Here is a 24,853-nt window from a genome sequence, read left to right as displayed (position 1 = left end):
CGTAGGTTTGCGGCCAGGCTCAGCTACTTAGTGAGGCCCTCCACAACTTAGTGAAACCTGTTTTAAAATAAAGAATATTTTTTAAAATGGGGCTGAGGATGTAGTTCAGTGGTAGAATGCCACTGGGTTCAATCCCCAGTACCATGAAACAATACCTACATTTGAATTTTCAAAGAAGAAAGAACCACTGAGTCCCGTTAAGAAAGGGCCCTAAAATAGTCCAGAAAGTGTGTACATTAGTAATTCCTCCAGTCCTTTCCCAAATGGACTTATTGCCAGTGCTCCACTATTTCTATTGCCAATATTTGAACTAAAGGGAATACCTACATTGATTAAGGGCTTTTATTCATAGTCTGAGCTGACACAGAAACCCAGAAACACAAAGCTTCGTTCTTTCTTCTTGTGAGAAACAGGAATCTAGTAATAGAATCCTGAAACTAGGCCTATCTGAAGCCATTGGGACCACAAACCAACTACCATCATCTCTCGCATTCTAAATTGTATCACTGGATGCTGGGCGTGGTGGTGCACGCTTGTAACCCCCGTGCTTGGGAGGCAGAGACAGAGGGATCCCGCAGGTTTGAAGCCAGCCTTGCTGGCTTAAAAGACCCTGTTTCCAAATAAAAAGTATACATATAATAGGTCTGGGTGTGTAGTCCGGAGGTAGAAGGGTTTCCAGGAACCCCAGTACCACCATGAATAAATAAATAAATAAATAAATAAATAAATAAATAAATAAATAAATAAATTGTATCATTGGAATGGACTTACTTAGCAGTTAATAAAAGCCTGGTATTGGTACTTTGGACTGTGTTGTGGGAGTTACTGTAATAAAAAGATAGTCAGGTGTGGTAGCAGAAACCTGTAATCCCAGGATTTGAGAAGCTGAGACAGAAGGATCTCAGGTTCAACGACAATCTCAGCAACTTACTGAGAATCTGTTATCCAAATAAAAAATAAAATTAGACTGGGGCTGGGACTCAAGTAGAATATCCCTGAGTTACATCCCCAGGATCACATACATACACAAATAAAGATCAGATGGATATTTCTAGAACTCTACCCTTTTCGAATAAAAATAATAAATATAAATAACACTACATTCCAGGGAAATGACAGAAACGGGTACTATGCTCTAAGATTTAAATAATGTAAGGGTGATTGTCCCAATAGTATAACTATTTGTTTCTCTGATTTGATCCTGGTTAAAAAGAAAAATGCTGCCAGGTGCAGTGACACATAGTTGTAATAATAGTATTTGGGAGGCTGAAACAGGTGGATTGCAGGTTTGAGAACAGCCTCAGCAACTTAGTGAGGCCCTGAGCAATTTAGTGAGATTCTGTTTCAAAATTAAAAAAAAAAAATAGGGGTGAAGCTGTAGCTCACAGGTAGAAAACCCCTGGATTCAATCCCCAATAAGGAAAGGAGGAGGGAGAAAAAGAGAGATGGAGGGATAAAAGAGAGAGGAGAAAGAGTGGGGAGAGAGAAACACTGAGTAAAATTCCATCATGTTACTCAGCCATGAAGTGTTGAGGAGAACTCAAAGCAAGAAAGGGTTCTGCAGCAGGTTCAGTCAGCAATATAAGCAACACTCTCTTGGGCCATGTGACCCACATATCCCCTGGTACTAGAGGTCTCTGGAGTAGAAAAGAGACATGTGGAACTAGTCAGAAATGGCTGGAAGGAATGGGAAATGGTGCAACCACTGTGGGAAAGTTTGGCATTTCCTACAAATGCTAAACATAGTTCCCATGTGTCCCAATAATCCCACCTCCAAGCAGATACCCAAGAGAACTGAAAATATATTTGAGATTTGTCCACACACATCACAAATGTTTAAATAAAGCATTATTCACAATAATCATAAATTAGAAACGAGATAAATGTACATTAACCAATGAATGGATAAACAAAATATGCTATATCCAAACAATGTACTTTCATTCGGTGATAAAAAAAATAACGAAGCACTAACTCATGGAACAACATGACTGAACCTTAAAAAACATCTTTCTCAGTAAAATCACACATACACACACACACACACACACACACACACACACACACACACACACACCACATTACATGATCTCATTATGTTAAATACCCAGGATAAACAAATCAATGGAGACAGAAAGTCTTTGAATCTGAGGCAGAGTGAGTAGATGAGGGATAGAAATGGGAATAACTGCTAAAGGATACAGGGTTTCTTTCTGAGGTAATGAAAATGTTCTAAAATTATATCCCGATAATATTTGCACAACACTTGTAAATACACAAAAAGTTAGAACACATTGGTATCTCACATTCATGCCCACTAGAGGGAATCCACTGCAACAAGGGCAGAAAATAACCAAATGGATTCACCAGATGACAGCCAGCCTCTCCTGGGTTCAATCCCCAGTACCATACACACACACAAATAAATAAATAAATAAATAAATAAATAAATAAATAAATAAATAAATAAATTATACATCATCCAAAAAAGGTGTTTTTGTAATTTCCTGCCAGGGAATTCTCTGTGATCAGGACAGAGACCTTGCCTGGCCTCTCTGACCCTTGTCCTTGCCCTGGTTGTGATAGCAGAGATGGGAACTTTTGGCTTGGTGACATTAGAAACGAAAGTGAGTCCAGTGCACATGAATACACGGGCAAGGCTTTCTGTGGGGCCTGCACTTGAGCAAGGAGGGAGGCACAGTCCTACCAAGAAAGCCAGGTTGGCTCACTCAAAGGACAAAGGTGTACAGGTTTTACAACATCTGTGGGGCTAGCGAGGACTATCTCTCTATGTCATCACAGGTAGAGGTGGGATATTAGTTGCACCTGCCCTCTTCTTTGGCATTCTGTGCAATGCCTGACCCACTGCCATATTAAGTCTCAACCTGAGCATGTGTACTATACTATGCTAATAAGTTAAAGGTTATTAATAACACACACATAGCATAGTATAGTATACATGCTATATAGTATTTAGTATACATAGATAGTAGAGTATACATGCTATATAGTATACATATATAGGAGGTTACATTAGTGATAATTCTATGCATGTTCCTCACTACCTAGCATTTGTCTCTTGTCATCTACTAAGGTCATATATATTTTTTTCAGAACAGGGAAAACTACTGTCCTGTCTTAGCAGGTTTGATTTCAGTGACTGTCTTGTCTGGCTGTGACTTCTTGGTATTTCTGCAGACCACAGGATCTCAGCAGGCAGAACTGTTTTCGCAGCCTCACATCTTTTGTGTTATCTTAACTGTACAACCTTGAAGACTGTTCCATTGTTTAACTACATTTTTTGTTTGTCTGTTAAATCCGTAAGACCAAGAGCTAGTGTCACTGTCTCACTCTCCCCTGAGAAATTTTGTTTCTCAATCCTAAGGGTCCTGCTTTTTCATCACACATACCACCAACCATCTCTGTTGGATTTGCAGGAAACGTGGCTGTGCTATGGCTCGTGAACTCCCACATGTGCACAACATCATCTCAGTCTACATCCTCAGCCTAGCCAGGACCCAATCACCTGTCTTCTGACTCCAGATTATAAATTCCTAGAGAAATTCTTCAGCTTCTTCCGCCCATATCCACCTCCATCTCCGTCTCCTACTTCTGCTTCACTATAATGAGCTTTCCCTGTATCACAAGTCTGATTATGCTCAGGGTCATTAGCACCAACGCTGCCTGTTTATCTGGGGCTCATCTCGTACCACTGCTGCCACCCAAGACGCAGGTCAGCTGATGTGTCCAGCACTCAGCCAAGTCCCTTGCTAAGCATCTTGTTGGGGAAGTACTGTGGCTTCCTGTTTGGGGACTTTGGGTTTACTTCATTTCTTCATCAGTATATTGCCAGTACTCTTTTTTCTTGTGATTTTTATTATGAATTTTAACTCATATTAACTGTTTAAATTAATGGGTTTCACTGTGATATTCTTATGCATACGTATATTGTGTTTTATTGTATTCATCCTCATCTTATGATTTTAACTCATATTATGAATTTTAACTCATATTATGAATTTTAACTCATATTAACTGTTTAAATTAATGGGTTTCACTGTGATATTCTTATGCATACGTATATTGTGTCTTATTGTATTCATCCTCATCTTACCTATGACCTCCTGTTATTTTCCCCTTTCTCTGCCTTCTACCCAGTCCCCTTTCCCTTCCCTCATAGTTCCTCTTCTACTTTTAGGTCATTTTCTTATTTTAGCCTCCACATGTGAAAGAAACCATGCAATTCTTGTCTTTCTGTTTCTGGATTATTTCACTCAACATGAAATCTTCCAGTTCCATCTATTTTTCAGAAAACAACATGATTCCATTCTTTGTGGCTGAATAATGTTGCGCTGTGTCTAGATACCACATTTTCTCTACCCATTTATCTCTTGAAAAGCACATAGGCTGATTCCTTGATATGGCTGTTGTAAACAGTGGCACTAGTAAAGATGTATCTTTTCTGCATAACTTCATTTCCTTCCAAGTATGCATCCAGGAGCAGGATAGCTAGATCAAAACTTTAGCTTTTTAGTACCCTCCATTCTGTTTTACATAATGGCTGTAATACTTTACATTGCCAGGAATATATATGCGGGGTTTTTTTACTCCATATCCTCATCAGCATTTTTAATAATAGCATTCTGACTAGGATGTGATGAAACCTCAAAGAAGTTTTGATTTGCAATACACTGATAGCTAAAAATGTTGAACACTTTTCACATACACATTCTTGCACATACTGGCCATTTATATTTTTTTTGACGAGTGTCTTCTGATCACTTATCCATTTATTGACTGGATTACGTGTTTCTTTGATATTAGGCTTTTGATGTTAAGTTCTGTGTACACACACACACACACACACACACACACACACACACACACAGAGTTTGCAGAGACTTTCTCCCATTCTATAGGTTGTCTCACTTTGCTTTATTGTTTCCTTTGCTGTGCAGGTTTCTAATATAATGTGATCCCTTTTTTTTTTTTTTTTTTTTTTGCTTTTATTTCCTGAAGTGTTGGACTTCTACTCAGGAAGTCATTGCCTGAGCCTATATCTTGGACTGCTTTTCCTGTGTTTTCCTCTAATAGTTTCGGAGTTCCAGCTCTTACAGTAAGTCTTTGATCCATTTCAAGTTGATTTTTTTTTTTTTTTACAAAATGAGAGATGGAAGTCTACTTTCAATCATCTATAAGTGAATATTCAATTTTCCCAGTGCCATTTGTTGAAAAGGCTGTCTTTTCTCCAGTGTATGTTTGGGGGACATTTGTCAAGAATCGGATGACTATGTGTGTCTGGATTAATTTCTGGGTCCTCTATTCTATTTTATTGGTCTACAACATGTCTCTTTTTATGTCAATACCATGCTATTTTTGTTGCTGTGGCATTTCTAATATTATTTTTGTCATTTTTCTTGATTCAGACTGGCCTTGCTGGTCATGCTTCAGGGGGTACAGATGACCAGGCTCTTTGTGATCATCCTGTCTCTGGACCATCTTCGTCTTCTTCTCAGGCAGCCTACCTGACAGACAGCATTCAAAGACTTTTTCGGTTATGGGTTCAAGTTGATTATAATTCATTCTTTTGTGATTTCCTTTTTTTTAAAATTAGAGATTGAACCCAGGAGCATTCTATCTCTGAACTACACTCCCAGCTCTATTTTATTTTATTTTTTTTAATTTTAAAACAGAGTCTCACTAAATTGCTGGGGGCCTCACTAAGTTGTTGAGGTTTGCCTTAAGACTGCAATCCTCCCATGTAGGCCTCCCAAGTACTGGGATTACAAGTGTTCCCAGCACTCCCTGCAGCATTTATTTCTTAACTGGCTGATTTAGGCAGTAGCTGAGGCAGCAGACCCTCAAGCTGGTTCTCCAAAACTGCAGGACACTCCTGAGGAGGATGAAATTGGAAGCAGCCTCGCTCAGGGAATCTGGAGATATCAGGAAGCAGAGCCTCTGCCGGGGTCCCCAGGGGTGGCTTTGCAAGTGACCATGGCCACACCTGACAACCCTCTGCTCTTTTCTTAGCCTCCTGCCTCTCAAATGCTTCAGTCATTCTTCAGTGTCTCCAAGTGCATTTTTTCTAACCTGGCTTTTCTAAGTTTTCTTAGAGAAAACATTCTGAACACAAAATAACTGTCATCCTCTCTCTACAAATACACTTCCTATGTTACTGTCTCTAAATCACTCCTTATTTGGCACTTTGTACTTTTAATTTCATCGCTGTGGAAAGATCTCTCTCAAACCACAAAATGCTGCTGACTATTGTTTTATACAGGATAACCAAGGCATCTTGGTTCTTAGTGAATGAATCTTTGTATCTCATTTTTAGGGTATCAAATCTTTTATAAAATAATGTCTTTAAAGATAGCCTCTCTGCCTGCATAGGAACAGTGCAGTGGGCTTTTTGGAAAGGCATTTGTGTCTGACATGATGACAAGTTGGCCTTGGGTTCTAATCATGAAAACTATGGCCTTTGCCCTTCAAAAACTATTAATGTTCATTTAGCTTTTACCCAGACCCATGTAAAGTCTAGAAATATGTGGGACCCATCCCAATTAGACATTTCAATCTCAATGTTTATTTCAAAGTGGAAACATTCTTGGGAAACAATTTCTTACAGATTTAATGGGCTTTGGAAAACAATGTAAGACTCAAGATTTTGCACTAATTGTTCTGGGTGTGAATTTCTCTCAGTCTAATGAGGATCAAAACCAAAAACAACTGACCCCTTGATAGTCATGTCAGGTCTCTTGATAAAGATTCAATACTGTATAAAGTACTTGATAAAGATTCAGGATAAAAATACTACTCCTCAGTATTTTTCCAAAATACCAAAAGAATTAAAGCTAAAATACTAGAGTGATACATGTATACCCATATACATAGCAACACAATTCACAATATCCAAATTATGGAACCAACCTAGGTGTCCATCAATAGGAAAAGTGTGGTATATACACACGATGGAATTTTACTCAGCCATAAAGAAGAATAAAATTACGATATTTTCAGGAAAATGAATGGAACTAGATAGATAACATTATGCTGAGATCAGCCAGTCTCAGAAAGTCAAGGACTGTGTTTTCTCTCATAGGTAGAAGCTAGAGAGAAAATAAAAAATTAAAGCAACTTCAGTTAAATGAGAATAGAGACCAGTAGAATAGTGAAAGGAGACTGGGGTAGGGAGATCAGAGGAGAAAAAGGAGAATTGAGGAAGGAAACAATTCAAATAATGTTACGTCCATGCATGAAGTATCACTAGCAATCTCACTAACATATATGGGGAAAGAAGAGTGAGAAGCAAGGTGGAATGCAGAGGGAAATATGCCAAGTGGTATGTGCATGCATGAATGTATTTGACTCTCACTATGATATAGAATTTAAATGCACTGATAAAAGTATAAAACAAATAAAATTTAGCATGAAAAATTATAAAAGGATAAAAAAGATACTTTGGCTTCCTTTAAAAAAAGGAAATTTCAAGTCAGAACAGAATCGAGGATTATTTGGTATCAATTGTTTTTCATTCCACAATAAACTCAAGTAGACACGAGAGCTACTGTGAGATGCTCTAATAACACAGCAGATCCCAGGCACTGAGACTGCCTTCAGGTTTACCCTCAGAGTGAGGAACTGATGAGTGAATTCTGAGTACAGCAGACTATAAAAATAGCTATGAAGATGATACCATCTATCATTTCTAATTTCCCCAAAGATATTGATGGTTCTTAGAGTACAGTACCCAGAACTTGGATTTTCTGACTCCAGGTCCAGTGCTCCTCAAGCTTGATGATTCTATATTCTATATTCACCCTCCATTTCCAAGTGCTATACTAGAGTTTGGCCATAGGTGATGGCATCCTACAGATGGGAGGAATCAGTGACAGCGCCATAGCCTCTTCCCCTAAGAGTGCTTACTATGATGTCATTGGCTCAGCATGACAATTTTTATGAAAACCAGTACTAGAAGTCACGTATACAGTCTTGGGTAAACGTTTTTGTGAAAACATGTGGGGAAGCCCAAGATGAAAGGGGTGAGATGATTCATCTTTAAATTAAATCAACATTGTCATCCTTACATAACAATTAACTGGAAACCCTCATATACTTTGAAACTGGGGACATCATAACAGTTATAAAGACATTTGTTAGAAACTTAAATTCCACGAGTCATGATGAAACTCTTTTCAAATATGACTTCTACTATATGTTTTTGTTAAACTTGTATTTCCAACATCCTGTTACATGTGAGAGAATAACACACACAAATTTCAGAATCTCAAAGAGCCACAGAGAAGGAAGTGAAGCAAAATTAGGCCATGAGTTGTAGCTGTAGTTTTATTTAGTCAATGGTAAGTAAGATAAAATTTCCAACTTGGGTGTGGTGGCTCACACTTGTCATCCCAATACTTGAGAAGCTGAGACAGAAATGATCATGTATTCAAGGACAGCCTTGGCAATGTAGTGAGGCTTTTAGTAACCTAGTGAGACCCTGTTTCAAAACAAAAATAAAAAAATAAAAAAGACTGGGGTGTAGCTCAGAGGTAGAATGCCTCTGAGTTTAAGTTCCAGTAAAACAACAACAGCAAAAAAAAAAAAAATCACTCATGTTTAATGTCCCTGAAGGGTACACAAATAGTTACTATATAATTTTGTGACCTAAGTAAGTGTCTAGTTTATAGGCTTCTCCAGCATTAAGTCTGTTCACATTTGTGATAACTCCAATATCTACCTAGATGGTCAATCCACCATCCTACCTTCACCATTTTCCAGACAATCCTTCCCTTAGTATTGTCATCTACCTCATTATAACCATACAGTTTTGCACCTTGTCTTCACCCACAGGGTATGACCTCCAGTCTCAGGTTTGAGATCACCCTCCTGGCCCTGACCTGTGACCTGTACAACTGTTTTCCCTACAGCCTCAGCTCCAGTGACTTTCCAGTTTTACCCACACAGAGACCAGTCTCTCTCTTTCTCCTTCTCTCTCTCTCTCTCTCTCTCTCTCTCTCTCTCTCTCTCTCTCTCTCTCTCTCTCTCCTCGTCCAGGGATGAAACCCAAACCCAGGGACATTCTATCTCCAAGCTACACCCTCTGCCCTATTTTTCTCCAAGCTACACCCTCTGCCCTATTTTTTTATTCTTTATTTTAAAACAGGGTCTCACTAAGTTGCAGAGGGCCTCACTAAGTAGCTGAGGCTGTCCATGAACCGTGATCCTCTGGTCTCACCTCCCAAGTGCCAGGATTACAGCGTGTGCCACCATGCCCAGCAGGGTCCAGTCTCTTGACCCATCACAGCATGTCTTCAGTGCCATCCTTGCCACCATTAGGTTTCATCACCTATTGTTAGAATCACCCATTGTTAGAATCACCTATTGTTAGAATCACCACCTTGCACACTGGCCATCATTTGCCACACTTCCCACTGTGAATTTACCAAGCAAAACCCCATCTGATCAAATCCATCTCTTTCCTAATCCCTGCCTGTTCTTAGGACTCAGTGTGACAGTATTGTACCACCTCATTTACATCTCACGGGAGGAATCAATTTATATACTTGTAAATATGGATATATTTTAAAATAGAAATAAAAATTTACTGTTCAAAGGTATAATCTTAACCAATGAAAGATTTAGAAATAAAAACTCACAAGTTGTTACTTTTGGAGAATAGGATTTAGGAAGACAATAATCCTTATTTAATACATTTCTTTGCATTCAGAAAGAAATTGTTAAAATGTACATGTTAGTGCTTGACAGAAATAAATAAAAAAGACCAGGGTGAAAAGCCTTGAATGACAGCTAAGGAAGATGTATGTGGTTGTTCTTAGTTAGAAAGTTTCCCAGAAGGGTTTCTTAGCATTACTGGTCAGTGGCAGCAAGAAGCTCCAACACAACCATCATGCATATGAAGCAGGGCAGGATGGGGTGGGTATAGGCAAAGGCTGAGAGACAGGAGTAGAATCAGACCAAATATTGAGAAACACCTCATGAGGAACATGACTCAATGACTATACACTCTTACAGGAAAGTCTCTGCACAGGAAACCACAGTTCTCTCTGTCCAGCATCTCAGTGAGACCCACACCAGCAGCAAACTTCCCTCCCGCTCCTGAAGGCACTGTTCAGAGAACAGGAGTGTCCTCTAACAGCTGCTAATCCCAGAGGCTCTTTCCTTCAACACCAGTCAGCTTGCTGTATCAGCACGAAAAATGGAGGAAAGGTAAGGTCTTATCAAAAATTTATTTCCAAAGTCATTGCTGTGACTTTACTCTTGGTCCATATTCACATAACTCTATGTCGGGTGGAATATTCAGAGAGCCGTGAGGGCCACAGGAGACAAGAAGCTCTCTTCTAGTACCTCTTCTGTTGGGCATGACAATGAGGGTTTTAAAGCTGCTAATCAAGATTGTGACCTAGAATCTACCCTGATTGGCTTAACCTTAAGGCTTCTTCTGCAAACTAGTCCAACTAATGGACCTTTAGAGTAGTAACTTCTGACCACGGGACGTACCCTGGGGACTCGTCAGATCTGAGGTGATTATACTGCGTATCCAGTAGCTCAGTCTGATTGCAGGTATCAGCGAGGTGTCTTGCCAAATAACAGAGCCAAATCAGGTGCCCCACCCAAATTCAGCAAAAAGGGAAGTAGCCCGGCCACCTAGAGAGATTTAAATCATTATCCACCTGCCCAGAGTTATTATTAGCTAGCCCATTTAAAATCATAAACTAGCCAGGCATGGTGGTGTACACTTATAATCTTAGTACTTGGGAGGCTAAGCTAAGAAAGATTGCAGGTTTACAGCCAGCCTCAGTTATTTAGTGAGGTCCTCCATCACTACTTAGTGAGAGCCTGTTTAAAAATAAAGAATAAATGCCGGACGTGGTGGCACACGCTTGTATTCCCCGCGCTTCGAAGGTGGAGACAGGTGGATCGCGCAGGTTCGAAACCAGCCTCGCTGGCTTAAGAGACCCAGTTTCCAAATAAAAAATATAAATATAGGTCTGGGAGTGTAGTACAGAGGTAGAAGGGTTCCATCCCCAGTACCACCAAGAAAGAAAGAAAGAAAGGAAGAAAGAAAGAAAGAAAGAAAGAAAGAAAGAAAGAAAGAAAGAAAGAGGGAGGGAGGAAGAAAGGAAGAATAAAAATGGGCTGGGGGCATAGCTCAAAGGTAGAATGCCCCTGGGTGCAATCCCCAGAACCACACACATAGAAAAATATATATATAAACTAGACTAGATATAATGACCTACCCCTGCCAAAGAATACTAGTAAAGACCAAAATAAAAAGGTAACTCTCTTTGCAAATTGCAGACATCATAAAAAGAACAGAAAATTTTTAAACACTTAGAAAATCATGACATGTCCAAGGGAAACTAGCAAAGCCCAAACCATGAACCCCAAAGAAAAGGAAATATACAGAATAACAACTCAGAATAGTCCTCTTTTAAAAGTTTAGGATAAGCTGGCCGTGGTGGCACACGCTTGTAATCCCCACCCTTGGGAGGCAGAGACAGGAGGATCGTGCAGGTTTGAAGCCAGCTGCGCTGGCTTAAGAGACCCTGTTTCTTTCCAAAATTTCCAAATTTAAGAAAAATAGATAAAAAAAAATAGGTGTCTGGAAGTGTAGCCCAGAGGTAGAGGGGTTTCCAGGAACCCCAGTGCCACCAAAAAAAATTCAGGAGAGAAAAGTAGTAAGATATAGAAAAAGGATGGTGACTGAGCACAGAGACACTAATTAATTTTAACATCTATTTTTTCAACCAAGTACCTTCAAAGGAACTAAGAAAACCAGGTGAGAAACCACAGTACCTAATTTTGGTATGATAAGAAGAAATAGAAGAAGAAAATAAACATTAAAAAAAAAAAACAGAAAGGAAACCGTGCCCCCACTAACACTCCCCTGACTGTAGGTAGGTAGCTCAGTGTGGATAGAGATGCCTGCTGCTTGGGGAGGGAGAGGAAACTAAGTCCAGGCCTTAAACCTGAAACCAAAACCAGGACCACTATGGTGAAACCCAGTGCCAGGCATAGTCCCACAACCACAACCCCTAGGCCAGTAACCAGAGATGAGACTCTGGACCTGCATTAGTGAGCTAGCCAAATGGCTATCTCAACTACCCCTACCTCAGACAGCACCTTTTGAAACAAGACTCTTCCTTCTGGAAGGTAGTGCCTGAGAGTTCAATGTCAGACCCACTGCAGTGAGACCCAGCACTAGGCAGAGCCAAAATACACTTGTCTGCAACTCACTGTTTGCCGAGTTGCTAGACTTCCTTGAGCACCAGCAGAGACCTGTGTCCTGGAAGGGCAGACTTGTGCTTCAGTGTGCATTTCTGCTGAGCCTCTGGGCCTGCTCCAGTGCCGGGCAGAGAGGTATATGGCTCAGTGGGCTGGAATCATGTTCTGGCCAGCATCACCTGTGGATGCTGCAATGGTCTCCATTATGAATTTACCACAGCAGCAGGCAGCCTATAGCAGCATGGGCCTTGGTCTTGGTCCTCCCTGTGCCACAGTTCTCTGTGGGCTGTGTGCTCTAATTGTGACCCAGCATGGTGGCATTGGGAGCCACAGGACTGCTCACTCCATCCCTCCCTCTATCCCAAGCAGTCCGCACAGAGAGAGTAACTGTCTGTTTGAGAGACGAAAGAGAGGTGCCAAGCTGCTTCATAGGACTTCCTCTATGGTGAAGCCCAAGCCTGGACAGAATCCTACAGTACTGGACCACACACTGATGACTGGACAGAGTGTCTGCGCCTACCATGGCACCAAGCAAAGGATTGTGGAGACTAACTAAGCTTTTTATTTTTAATAATTTTATTGGCTCATTGTAAGTACACAACACAATGAGATTCGAAGTGACACATTTGTGTATACATGTCACTTGATGTGTTTTCCTACAGAATCCACCCCACTCCCCCATCCTCCCTCCCTGCACATGACAGGGAGATTGGTAGTGATACCTTCATATATGGGCAAAACGTTATTTCATGTTTCTTTCCCCAGGCCTAGTTTTTCTCCCTCCTCCCCACCCAACCTCTTCTAGGAGCTTAGCAAAACCACGCAGAGTCCTCACCTGAATGGCATCAGTGGTCACTTTCAGTTATTTGAACACACAAAAGTAATTCTTTTCTTTCCTTCTTTCTTTCTTCCTTTCTTTCTTTTCTTCTTTCTCTTTTGTACTAGGGATTGAATCCAGGGGCATTCTACTTCTGAGCTACATCCCCAGCCTTTTTATTTTTTATTTTAAAACAAGGTCTCATTAAATTGCCAAGGCTGGTCTTCAACCTGCAATCCTCCTGTCTCAGCCTCCCAACTACTGGGATTACAGGATGAACCACTGCACCCAGCTACAAAAGTAATTATTTGAAACATACTCAGAGCTATTCACAAAAACAAGAATGATGATAAATAAAATCTTCTCCATCTCATCATGTATTTATTCTCTAATGTTTTTTATTGTACTTTCATTTAACCAAAATTTTCAATACAATTAACACCTCACTTGATTCATGCATTCATTTGTTGAATAAATGTGAATACACAGTGTGTTACACACAAAGCTAGACACTGGCAAAATATACAGTGCTTCTGTCCACTGGCTAACACACTGAGCCATTTCTAGCTCACAAGACCCAACCACCATGCACCTGTCCTAACAAGAGCTCTCATGTCCTTGTGGCCCTAAAACTAGCTCTTCTTTCTCCTCCTTGTTATAAAACACTCTTAGTCATGGGGGTGTCAAGATAATCTGTGTTTTTCTAAATTCCTGCACCTGAAAAAATTGTCTGGACTGAGTAGTGCTCCAAGCTTTAGCCCAAGCATGTTGTACGGGGATGTTGGGACCAAAGAATGTCCCCGTGTCAATAGAAGGTCTGTACTGCGCCAAAGATAGCCCAGGCTTTAGAAGGACCAGAAATGGATTAGTATCCAGAATCCAGGAATCCTTGACCTTTAGTAAGTTATTTAACCTCTGCCAGCCCCTTTCCTCCTACATAACAACCTGATGGTCTTTCTCACGTGGCAGGGTAGGCTTGAAATCAGTAATCATCAGAGCACATTTGAGTTTGGTTTGTATTCCCAGGACCACCAGCGGAGTGTTTGTGACGCCAAACAACTCCAGCTTCACATCCACAAGTAGAAAGAATGAGCCCCTCCCAGGAAGTTTCAACGAGAAGATCCTAATCCCAAACGTGGCGATCGTCCTCTCTGCCCTGGTTGGCCTGGTGGGAAACGCGATCGTGCTCTGGCTCCTAGGCTTCCGCATGCGCAGAAACGCCTTCTCCATCTACATCCTCAACCTGGCTGGAGCCGACCTCCTTTTCCTCTGCTGCCACATTATAGATTCCCTGCTGGTGATCGTCAAGTTCTTCTATCACAACGTCATCTTCCTCCCCTGCTTCACCACTGTGATGATGTTTCCCTACATCGCAGGCCTGAGCATGCTCAGCGCCATTAGTTTGGAGCGCTGCCTGTCCGTCCTGTGCCCCATTTGGTACCGCTGCAGCCGCCCTAAGCACACCTCATCTGTCATGTGTGCCTTGCTCTGGGTCCTGTCCCTACTACTGAGCATCCTGAACAGATATTTCTGTGGATTCCTGGATACGAAATATGAGACCAATGAATGTCTGGCATCTAATTTTGTCAATGCAGCATGCCTGATTATTTTATTTTTGATCCTCTTTGGGTCCAGTCTGGCATTGCTGGCCAGACTCTTTTGTGGCACCCAACGGCTGCAGCTAACCAGGCTGTATGCGACCATCCTGCTCACGGTGCTGGTCTTCCTCCTCTGCGGCCTGCCCTTTGGCATTCATTGGTTCTTGTTAATCTGGATTAAGATTGATTTTGAAGGCTGGCCTTATGGTCTTTACCTGCTTTCACTTGTTATGTCGTCTGTGAACAGTTGCGCCAACCCCATCATTTACTTCTTCGTTGGCTCCTTTAGGCAGCAGCTGAAGAAGCAGACTCTCAAGTCGCTGCTCCAGCGAGCTCTGCAGGACAGTCCTGGGGATGAGTGCGGAGGCAGCCTTCCTCAGGGCACTGCCTCCATGGAAATGTCAGAGAGCAAAGCAGAGTCCTGACAAGCAGGCTCCGCCCTGGTTGTCAGATGTGGCTTTTCGAGTGAATAGTACTTGCCACACTTGGCAGTTGTCTGCTTGTCTCTCAGCCTCCTGCCTCTGAAATGCCTCCCGGATTCTTCTTTGTCTTCAAAGAGATTGTGTGAATCTGACTTTTCTATTTTTCTGAGTAAAAACATTAGTCTGAAAGTACACCCTTTCCATTATTCTTGACATTGCCAATGAATTCATGTTAACATCTTCCAAATCTTTCCCATCGAATCCTATTTTTTTGTAACTTGTGTTGCAATGGAAAGAATCTCTACCCAAAACTGCAAGTCTTTTGTTTGCAATGTTTTCTACTTGACAGTGCAAAATAATAAGATAACAGATGGTTTAGCATGAAACATCCTGATGGGCCAACATCCTCAGGAAATATTTTACATGGATGAAATCACAAGACCCCTTTGCCGAATCTTAGGACAACATTCAGTCTGCACTCTGACATCAAATCGGTATGCAGTTCCTAAAGACGGTTTTCAAGGAGAGTCCCTGTAGGTACTCAAGATACAGGATTTGTAGCACTATCTATACACACTATGCTGCAGCCCAGCAGAGGAATACATTGCCTCCAGCCAGTTCACTTCAGCAGCCAGAAATCTTAAAATGTCTAGGGATACAGAACTTGTGAGTACTAGATCATGAGGAACACTTCGCCTGGAGTCAGCCAACCTCTATTCATGAGCTGATTCCATGGCCACCCTGAGTTACATGCTGTCTCAGTCAACATTCTCAGCACTATCATCCAAAACCATTGACCACACAACTTAGAAGAAGGAATATTTATTTGATCATTGTTTTTTATTTTTATTTTTGGATATTCTGGGTTCAGTTCACATGAGACCAGGAAATTTAATTACAATATTATAGTTCCTAAGGCCACATCCACATCCCACCTTCCCCAGCCACATCCCACTGGTCTAGGTTTCCACCCAGATAAATCCATTACAATGATCCTCCTCCTGATCCTCTACCAGGAATGTGTCAGTACTACTGGATCAGAAGGCACAGATTAAAATAATAGAGAGAGCTGGGTGTGGTGGCGCAGGCATGTAATCCCCGTGCTTGGTAGGTGGAGACAGGAGGATCATGCAGATTCGAAGCCAGCCACGCTGGCTTAAAAGACCCTGTTTCCAAATAAAAATATAAAATAGGTCTGGGAGTATAGCCCGGAGGTAGAAGGGTTTCTAGGAATCCCAGTACTACCAAAGAGAGAGAGAGAGAGAGAGAGAGAGAGAGAGAGAGAGAGAGAGAGAGAGAGAGAAAGTTGAGGTGGGAGGGGGAATCTGCAGTGTAATACACCTACTTCTCTGGTACTGTTTTTTATGCTGTTTTGTTGTTATTGTTGTTATTGTTTGCTTGAAAAAAAAAAAAGCCCAGCAGGGGAGATAGTTCATCTTCAAAGTAAATTCAACATTTTATTACTCACATAAAGATTGATTTTTAAATTTTTTATAGCTTTGACATGGATGATGGATTAAGAATTGATAACAAGTTACCAAAACTCTTGTATTTGAATACTGCATGTGGTCACCTGTCCTTTGGATATGGAGTATCTATACTATATGTTGTCATTGTTGCTGTTGTTATGATGATGATAGTGGTGCAGGGCCTCACCGTGCCAAGCAAACACTCAGCCATTGAGCTACACTCCAGCCCTATACTGTCTTAATGTTTAGATTAAGCTATTGTTTTAATATCTTGTATATATGATGGAATATTGCATATCAATTTGACAAGCTCTAAAGAATACAGTGAAGGAGGTGCAGCTTTGAACCTATTCCTTTTCAAAGAATTATTTTTAAATATGAAAAAACTTCAACATTTGCTTAATTATAGTGGAGGATATATAAATGCTTATATTTCTCTGGTCTCGGGGCCTGACTGACAAACTTTTCTCCACCATTGCCAATATCCTCATTCATAGTGACTTTGATATCCATGCAGATAGTCCATCCAAAAAAAAGACCTATTATTTTTTCTCTTTTTTCCTTTTTTTCTTTCCTTTCTTTAATACTGGGGGTGTAACTCAGAGCATTCTATCTCTAAGCTACACACTCCCAGGCCTATTTTATTTTTTATTTGGAAACAGGATCTCACTAAGTTGCTGAAAACCTCACTGAATTATTGAAGCTCATCACAAACCTGTGATCTCCCTGTCTCAACCTCCCAAGTACGGGAATTATAGGCATGTACCATCATACCTGCCGCTGTTCTCAAGCATTGTTCTCATTCATTGTTCTCAAGCATTCATTCTTAATTAATTATAAGTTAACAAAAAGTCACAAAAATAGCACAGAGAGTTTCTATATACCACTACCCAACCTACACCATTTTTTTTTGGTGGTACTGGGGTCCTTGGAAACCCTCTACCTTCAGGCTACACTCCCAGACATAATATATATATATATATATATATATATATATATATATATATATATATTTTTTTTTTTTTTTAAATTTGGAAACGGGGTCTTTTAAGCTAGTGCAGCTGGCTCCGAACCAGCGCGATCCTCCTGTCTCTGCCTCCCAAGCGCAGGGATTACAAGCGTGCACCACCACGCCTGGCTTAACCTACACCAATCTTAATATATTACATAATTTTTAGTATATTACCAAAACCAGGAAGTTGACCTTAGTACAATAAAATTATACCATATATCTCACTCACTTGGCTTTTATCACTTTTTCATGTATTTATTTCTAGGGAGAGAGATTGTGCATTGTGAGCAATTATATAATATTTTCTCACATGTATATATTCTACAAAACATTTCTTCACCACAAATAATTCTGTTGGGATTTCCCCTTTATACTCACACCCATTCCAGACCACTTCCTAAATCCCCAGTAACCATTGGCCTGTTTTTTATATCTATTATTTTTTCATTTCAAAATGTTATACTAGCTAAGCATGGTGGCACACACACCTATAATCCAGTACTTGGAAGTCTGAAACAAAAGAATTGCAGGTTTGAGACCAACATGTACAAACTTAGAGAGACTCTGTTACAAAATTAAAAAATAAAATTGGGCTGAGATATAGCTTGGAGGTAGAACACCTCTGGATTCAAGCCCCAGTACCAATGTCTACCCAAAATATATTATATAAATCACAGGCTCTATTTTTATCTGAGACATGGACAAATATTTATTTAGGAAAGTAGGAAATATACATTCAAGGGAGAATGTGGGCCACCCCAAGAATGAGAAAAGCCACAGTCTAGCTTTTGAGATTAGATTAAGGATAGATATTTCCACTCAGAGTATGTAACACATGTCAACATTTGTTGCTGATTTTTTGGATTATAGAGTAGAATTCCATTCAACAGAGTTATTAAGCCTCATTTCACAAGTGAAAGAACATATGATGTGTTTTCAGGTTGGTTCTGGCAAATAAAGATAATATAAACGTTCGTGAGCCAGGCATAGTAGCACATGCTTGTAATCTCAGCACTTGGGAGGCTGAGACAGGAGGATTGCAGGTTCACAGCCAGCCTCAGCTACTTAGAAAGGCCCTCTACAACTTAGTGAGATCTTGTTTCAGAAGAAATAATAAAAACTAGGGCTGGGAGTATAGCTCAGAGATAGAATGCCTCTGGGCTCAGTCCCTAGTACCAAAAACATTTTTTTTATATACATCTGAAAGTGAACATCATCTTCCATTCTCTGAGATATATACCAAGGGTAGAATGTGGGGGTGGAATAATAACTGAATATTTAAATTTTTCAGAAAATGCAAAAGCATTTTCCATAATAGCTGCTTCATATTACTTTCCTACTGGCGATGTATCAAAGATCCAGTTTCTCCAAATACTTGCCAAGATTTCTTTTTTGCCATTGTAAGAGATGTATAGTGGTTCCTTACATTGGTTTCTCTTTCTCCTTTCTTTCTTCTTCTTCTTCTTCCTCCTCCCTCTCCCTCTTCTTTCCTCTCTCCTCCTCCTCCTTCTTCTCCTTCTCCTTCTCCTTCTCCTTCTCCTTCTCCTTCTCCTTCTCCTTCTCCTTCTCCTTCTCCTTCTCCTTCTCCTTCTCCTTCTCCTTCTCCTTCTCCTTCTTCTTCTTCTTCTTCTTCTTCTTCTTCTTCTTCTTCCTTCTTCTTCTTCTGGTACTGAAGATGGGCCCAGGGACATTCTACCCCTTAGATACCCCCCTCCTCGTCCCTATTTTTTATTTTTATTTTGAAACATGGTCTCACTAGGTTGATGAGAGTCTCACTACTTGCTGAGCTTATATTGCTTTCTTATGGGGCCTCTCTCTATGGTTCTCCTTATGTCTTCACATAGTCCTCCCTCTGTGTGTCTCTGTCTTAATCTCCAAAAATGGAAGTCACAGGAGATTAAGACTTAAATTTTTGAATGTCTATACTAAATAAAATTTAAAAATTCAAGGGCTAAATGAATGATGTGTGCATGTATATTTCTACCACCTTGTACTCCATTAAGATGTATAACTACAATGCACCAATAAAGTAAAAAATACAAAGATACATCAAAAAAGAAATAAAACTTAGTGAGACCCTTTTTCAAATAAAAAAATAAAAATAAAAAATGGGGCTAGGGATATAGCTCAGAGGTATAATTCCCCTGAGTTCAGATCTCAGTGCTGCAACAAATAAATAAAATAGAGACATCTGGAAAGATGACAACAGAGAAAAACGGCATTTACGAGTCCCACTAACAATTGATCTCTATTACCACAAAATCAGCACCTTTCATAGCCAGAAAACACCATCTGCAGAGAAATAAAAACCATAAATACAAGGGACAGAGAAAAAGAGGGCTAGAAGAACAACCAGACAACAGAAAATAAACCAGCCTGCAGTGCTGCGGTAGGAGCTGCGGTGCAGAGCCGTGCCAGCGCCATCTTCCTCGCAGCACCAGGCTCCAGAGAGGAGGGGGACACAGAACGGAGCTCAAAACCAGAAAGGTGATATACCGGCCTCACGGCTGAGAACACAGGAGCAGTGCTATACTGCCGGCAGCAGTGGTGAGTTCACCGGACGGCTCCAGATCAGCGCACTTAACAACCCACCAGGCTCCAGAGAGGAGGGGTAGACAGCGAGCTAAGGTGAGCACCTGCAGAACAGCTGGGTGTAATTCAGGAGTTTTTTTCAGCACAAGGAGCATCTAAAGCTCCCAGGGGCCAGGCTCAGCACGCTCTCCAGGGACTCAGAGAGGAGCTCAAAACCAGAGAAGAAATATGCCATTCTCACGGCCGAGGGCTTGGCAGCTGTTTCATATAGCCAGCGGTGGCAGCAGCAAGTTCACTGAGTCTGCAACATCTACAGATCAGCACACTCAACAACCGTGAGTCAAACTGCGGCCCCTAGAGGAGAAATACCAGTACTGCACCCCCAGGGACTTGCACAGCTTTAATATTCTCCCTGGGTCTGAGATTTTGCAGTCCAACTTGTGGGGGAGTGGCAATGGCAGAGATATCACACCATAGTCGCAGCTCCCCATGGGAGAACACCCAGCCAGGCACCCCCATGGTCTCAAGCAGCCTCGATTGACTCCCTGGGTCTGAGACTTTGTGATACAGCCCAGTAAAGGAGTAGTGGTGACTGAGATGCCACAGACTCGAGATCCAGAGCACCTTAAGTGAAGTAGTGACCCAGGGAAGAACCCAGAGAAGGCACAAACTTCTGAAATCATGGGAAAGAGGAATAAAAATGGAGCAATGAATGCCCACAACCCCACAACATCAGACTCTGATAACACAGAAATTCAGACATCTCTAGAAGATCAAATCAGGAAAATAACTGTAGAAATAATACAGGACCTTTGAAAAGAATTCAGAGAGAGTCTAAAAGAGATAAAGGATGCAATCATTGAAGTAAAGGGCTCAATTTAAAGTATAAACAACCTATTAGGCCATATGGAGAATAGAATCTCCCTCCTAGAATATGATCACTCCAAAAATGAACGCATAGTTTCTAATTTGGAAAAAAGAAATACAAGAGCAGAAATTTGACATTGAAGAAATATGGGCCCATTTTAAGAGAACTAACCTAAGAATAATTAAAATAGAGGAGGGGAAAGAAGGTGAAAGCAAAGGGATCAATAATCTCTTCAAGGAAGTGATAGCAGAAAATTTTCCAAACATAGAGCAAGAGGTCAATACACAGGTCCAGGAAACTTATAGAACTCCCTTCAGACAGGATCATAGAAGAGGTTTCCCATGACACATAATTTTCAAAATGACCAATGTGGAAGCCAAGCAGAGAATCTTAAAGGCAACAAAGAAAAAAGGCCAAGTAACATTCAGAGGCCAACCAATTAGAATCACTTCAGACTTCCCAAACCATGTCATGAAAGCCAGAAGGGCTTGGAGTAACATATTCCAAACTCTGAAAGAAAACAACTTCCTACCCAGCCAACAGAATGGGAGAAGATTTTTGCCACCTACACCACTGATAGAGGACTAATATCTAGAATATACAGAGAACTCAAGAAACTCAACACTAAGAAAATAAAGCATCCAGTAACAAAATAGGCAAGCGAACTAAATAGACACTTTACAAAAGAAGAAATTCAAATGGCCAATAAATGCATGAAAAAATCCTCAACATCATTGGCAATCAGAGAGATGAAAATCAAAACTACCCTGAGATTTCACCTAACTCCAACTAGAATGGCAATCATTCAAAACACAAACAACAACAGATGCTGGCAAGGATGTGAAGAAGTGGGAACTCTTAAACACTGTTGGTGGGATTTCAAATTAGTGCAACCACTTTGGAAAACAGTATGGAGAATCCTCAGAAGAATGGGAACAAATCTACCATTTGATCCAGCTATACCACTTCTGGGTATCCACCCAAAAGAAGGGAAACCAAACTACCAAACTAATGCATGTGTATCAATGTTCATAGCTGCACAATTCACCATAGCCAAACTATGGAACCAGCCAAGATGTCCATCAACAGATGAATGGATTACAAAACTGTGGGATATGTACACAATGGAATTTTACTCAGCCATTAAAAAAACTCAATTACATCATTTGCAGGGAAATGGATGGAACTGGAGGACATTATGCTGAGTGATATTAGTCAGTCACAAAAAATAAGAAATCAGATGATTTCCCTAATATGTGAAAGCTAAGGAGAAATGGGTCATAGAAGAAACTCTAGACCAAAAAGTAAATCCTATAAAGGAGCAAACAAGACAACATATATGAGGGATAGGAAGGGGAAGAAGGAAATTCTCTAAAACACACAATGTACTTAAACATATCGAAGTCAACCACTAAGCCAAGCAAGGGAAGGAGGGATGGGGAGAGAATGGGGTGGGAATTGGGTAGGGGTTAAATCAGTGATGTGTACATGTATGTACACACAAGTTTTTTACCCCAATATGATGTATGAATATAATGCACCGATCAAAAATTTTTAAAAAAAAAAACAAAGGTATGTACCCTCCCCCCACACTCTGAACCCTCTTCCCACACTCTTGGGAAATTCTTAGCTTTTCTGCTAGATGTCATTCATTGTGTAAACCTGTTTTTAGAATATGAAGGCCCTAGGTCCCAACTCTTCTATCTACTTGCTAATTACTTTTGGTGAGTGGACTTTGCATTATAACAACTGCCTGAGTGCCTGGCAGTAACCAGGCCCTACTTTTTACATTTTAAAACCAATTTTCAATACATTACTACCAAATTCATTTCCAAATTCATTTTCTAATACATTAATACAAAAGTCATTTTCCAACACAGACACATTAATACCAAAGCTATTTTCAAATACATTTTGAAGACAATTCCCAATATCGGCACATTAATACCAAAGCTATTTTCAAATATATTTTGAAGCCATTTCCCAATATTGGCACATTAATACCAAAGCTATTTTCAAATACATTTTGAAGCCATTTCCCAATAGTGGTACATTTATTCATTTATTGACTCCATTTTGCTCAAAGCCTCTTTATGCATCTTTCATAGGGCCTCAATTTCCCCCTTCACTTTCTGTACACTTTCTTTGAGGCCTTTCATCATATTGAAGATCAAAATTTGAAATTCTCCTTGCATTTCCTGTAGACCACTGTTGGTGATTTCCCTTGTTGTTGAGTTATGGGAGTTTATCATTTCCTTGCTGTTCCTCATACTCATATTTTCAGAATTCCCAGGTTTGTATTTCTGTTGTCTTAGCAGTTCCTTCCTCTTTGTGTGTGAGTCCTGTGACTATCTGTTATTCCTTTATAAGGTCTATGCTGGGGTTATATATCTGTCTCTACCAATTTGATTCATATAATCAAACTTTTGAATTTGTCAACCAGAGGCTTTTTAACTAATATCGTGCATGCAAACAAGAATCTCTAATTGACTGCAGGCTGCCATGCTGTGTAGGCCCAAATTCCACAGAGACAGAGATTATGATGTTCTGTTCAGATCCTGAAGCCTGCTGGTAGAGATTTAGTGCCCCACAAACACAACCACTGCTCTGCTAGTTGTGAGACCATATTACTGCAGAATGCTGATCTTCAGCCTCTGTAGCCAGTGGGCTTAATCTCAGCAAGGCCAGCAATTTTTAAGTTCTGTGCTTGTTGTCTAGCTTGTTGAGTTTTGATGGCTGCTGGGACACCAGCCCTGATCTGTTTGTTATGATCACATGGAGTATTGTCAGTCACTAACATGCATGCATGCCAGGCACAAACTGATCTTAATGAGCACCACTCCTGGTCCCCACAGGAATAGATGGGTTCAGTTACAGTCACAGGATCTGACTGGGTCATCTGGGTAGCCTGGTCTCTGTCAAGCATGGAGAGAAATGCCAACTGTTTTTGATGATAGTCTGTAATCACTGGCTTCACAATAATACATTGCTTCTTTGCTAAAGGTCTGTGGGAGCCACAGTGCCAGCAGCTGCCAAGATGGCACTGCCACCACTGCTCTCCATTCAGGTGAGAGAACCATGGATCTCTTTATGGTCCATTCTCTCTCTCTCTCTCTCTCTCTCTCTCTCTCTCTCTCTCTCTCTCTCTCTCTCTCTCTCCCCCTCTCTCTCTCTCTTTCCTCCCCCCCTTTCCCTCTCTCGGCTTTGATTCCACTGTTTCAATTTTTGTTGTTTAATTGAGGGGGTTTTGCTGCTTTTCTTTCCTTCTCAGGAAGCAGTCTTCCTGAGGGTTGAGTTCTGAGTCTCAGAGCAACTGAAACATGCTATCTCCCTCTATCTTGCCATTTTGGAATTCCTCAATGTGACTTTTTATTTATTTTATTTTATTTTATTTTTGTGACACTGGGCATGGAACCTAGGGGCTTTCTACCTCCAGGCTATACTCCTAGACCTATTTTATATTTTATTTGACAACAGAGTCTTACTAAGTTGCTGAGAGCCTCACTAAGTAGCTGAGGCTGGCTTCGAACCTGTGCAATCCTCCTGTCTCAGCCTCCCAAGTGCTGGGATTACAAGCATGTGCCACTGTGCCCAGCTTTAAATGTGACTTTTTAAATAAGCACTGCCTTGCCAGGGGTGGTGGCACATGCTTGTAATCTCCACGCTTGGGAGGTTGAGACAGGAGGATCATGCAGGTTCGAAGCCAGCCTCTGCTGGCTTAGGAGACCCTGTTTCCAAATAAATAATATAAAAATAGGTCTGGTAGTGTAGCCTGGAGGTAGAAGGCCCCTGGGTTCCATCCCCAGTACCACCAATAAATAAATAAATAAATAAATAAATAAGCACTGCCTGTTGCACTTGACAGTTGTCTCTCAGCCATGTGCCACTG

The 24,853-nt window shown here is 40.8% G+C and overlaps 1 protein-coding gene and 1 pseudogene across 2 annotated transcripts in view; both read left to right on the top strand.

Moving 5' to 3' along the window:
* Nucleotides 1-15,086, top strand: part of LOC308259406 (uncharacterized protein) — a gene marked incomplete at both ends in the record, with an annotated part of 51,353 nt that extends 36,267 nt beyond the window's left edge. Inside the window, 3 exons of the mRNA XM_080690384.1 lie at nt 5,095-5,116; nt 5,427-5,554; nt 14,090-15,086. Coding sequence (XP_080546510.1) covers nt 5,095-5,116; nt 5,427-5,554; nt 14,090-15,086 — 1,147 coding nt within the window. The remainder of the gene's footprint in view (nt 1-5,094; nt 5,117-5,426; nt 5,555-14,089) is intronic.
* A 493-nt stretch (nt 15,087-15,579) lies between these two features.
* Nucleotides 15,580-24,853, top strand: part of LOC308259400 (splicing factor 3B subunit 4-like) — a 51,151-nt pseudogene continuing 41,877 nt past the window's right edge. The window contains exons 1-2 of the transcript in view: nt 15,580-15,749; nt 23,968-24,031. The product of the transcript in view is annotated as a splicing factor 3B subunit 4-like (transcript). The remainder of the gene's footprint in view (nt 15,750-23,967; nt 24,032-24,853) is intronic.

Source organism: Muscardinus avellanarius (genome assembly GCF_963383645.1).
Source record: "Muscardinus avellanarius genome assembly, chromosome: 1".
Lineage (NCBI taxonomy): Eukaryota > Metazoa > Chordata > Mammalia > Rodentia > Gliridae > Muscardinus > Muscardinus avellanarius.
Note: the sequence above shows the minus strand (reverse complement) of the source record. Positions and strands in the feature narration are given on the sequence as shown.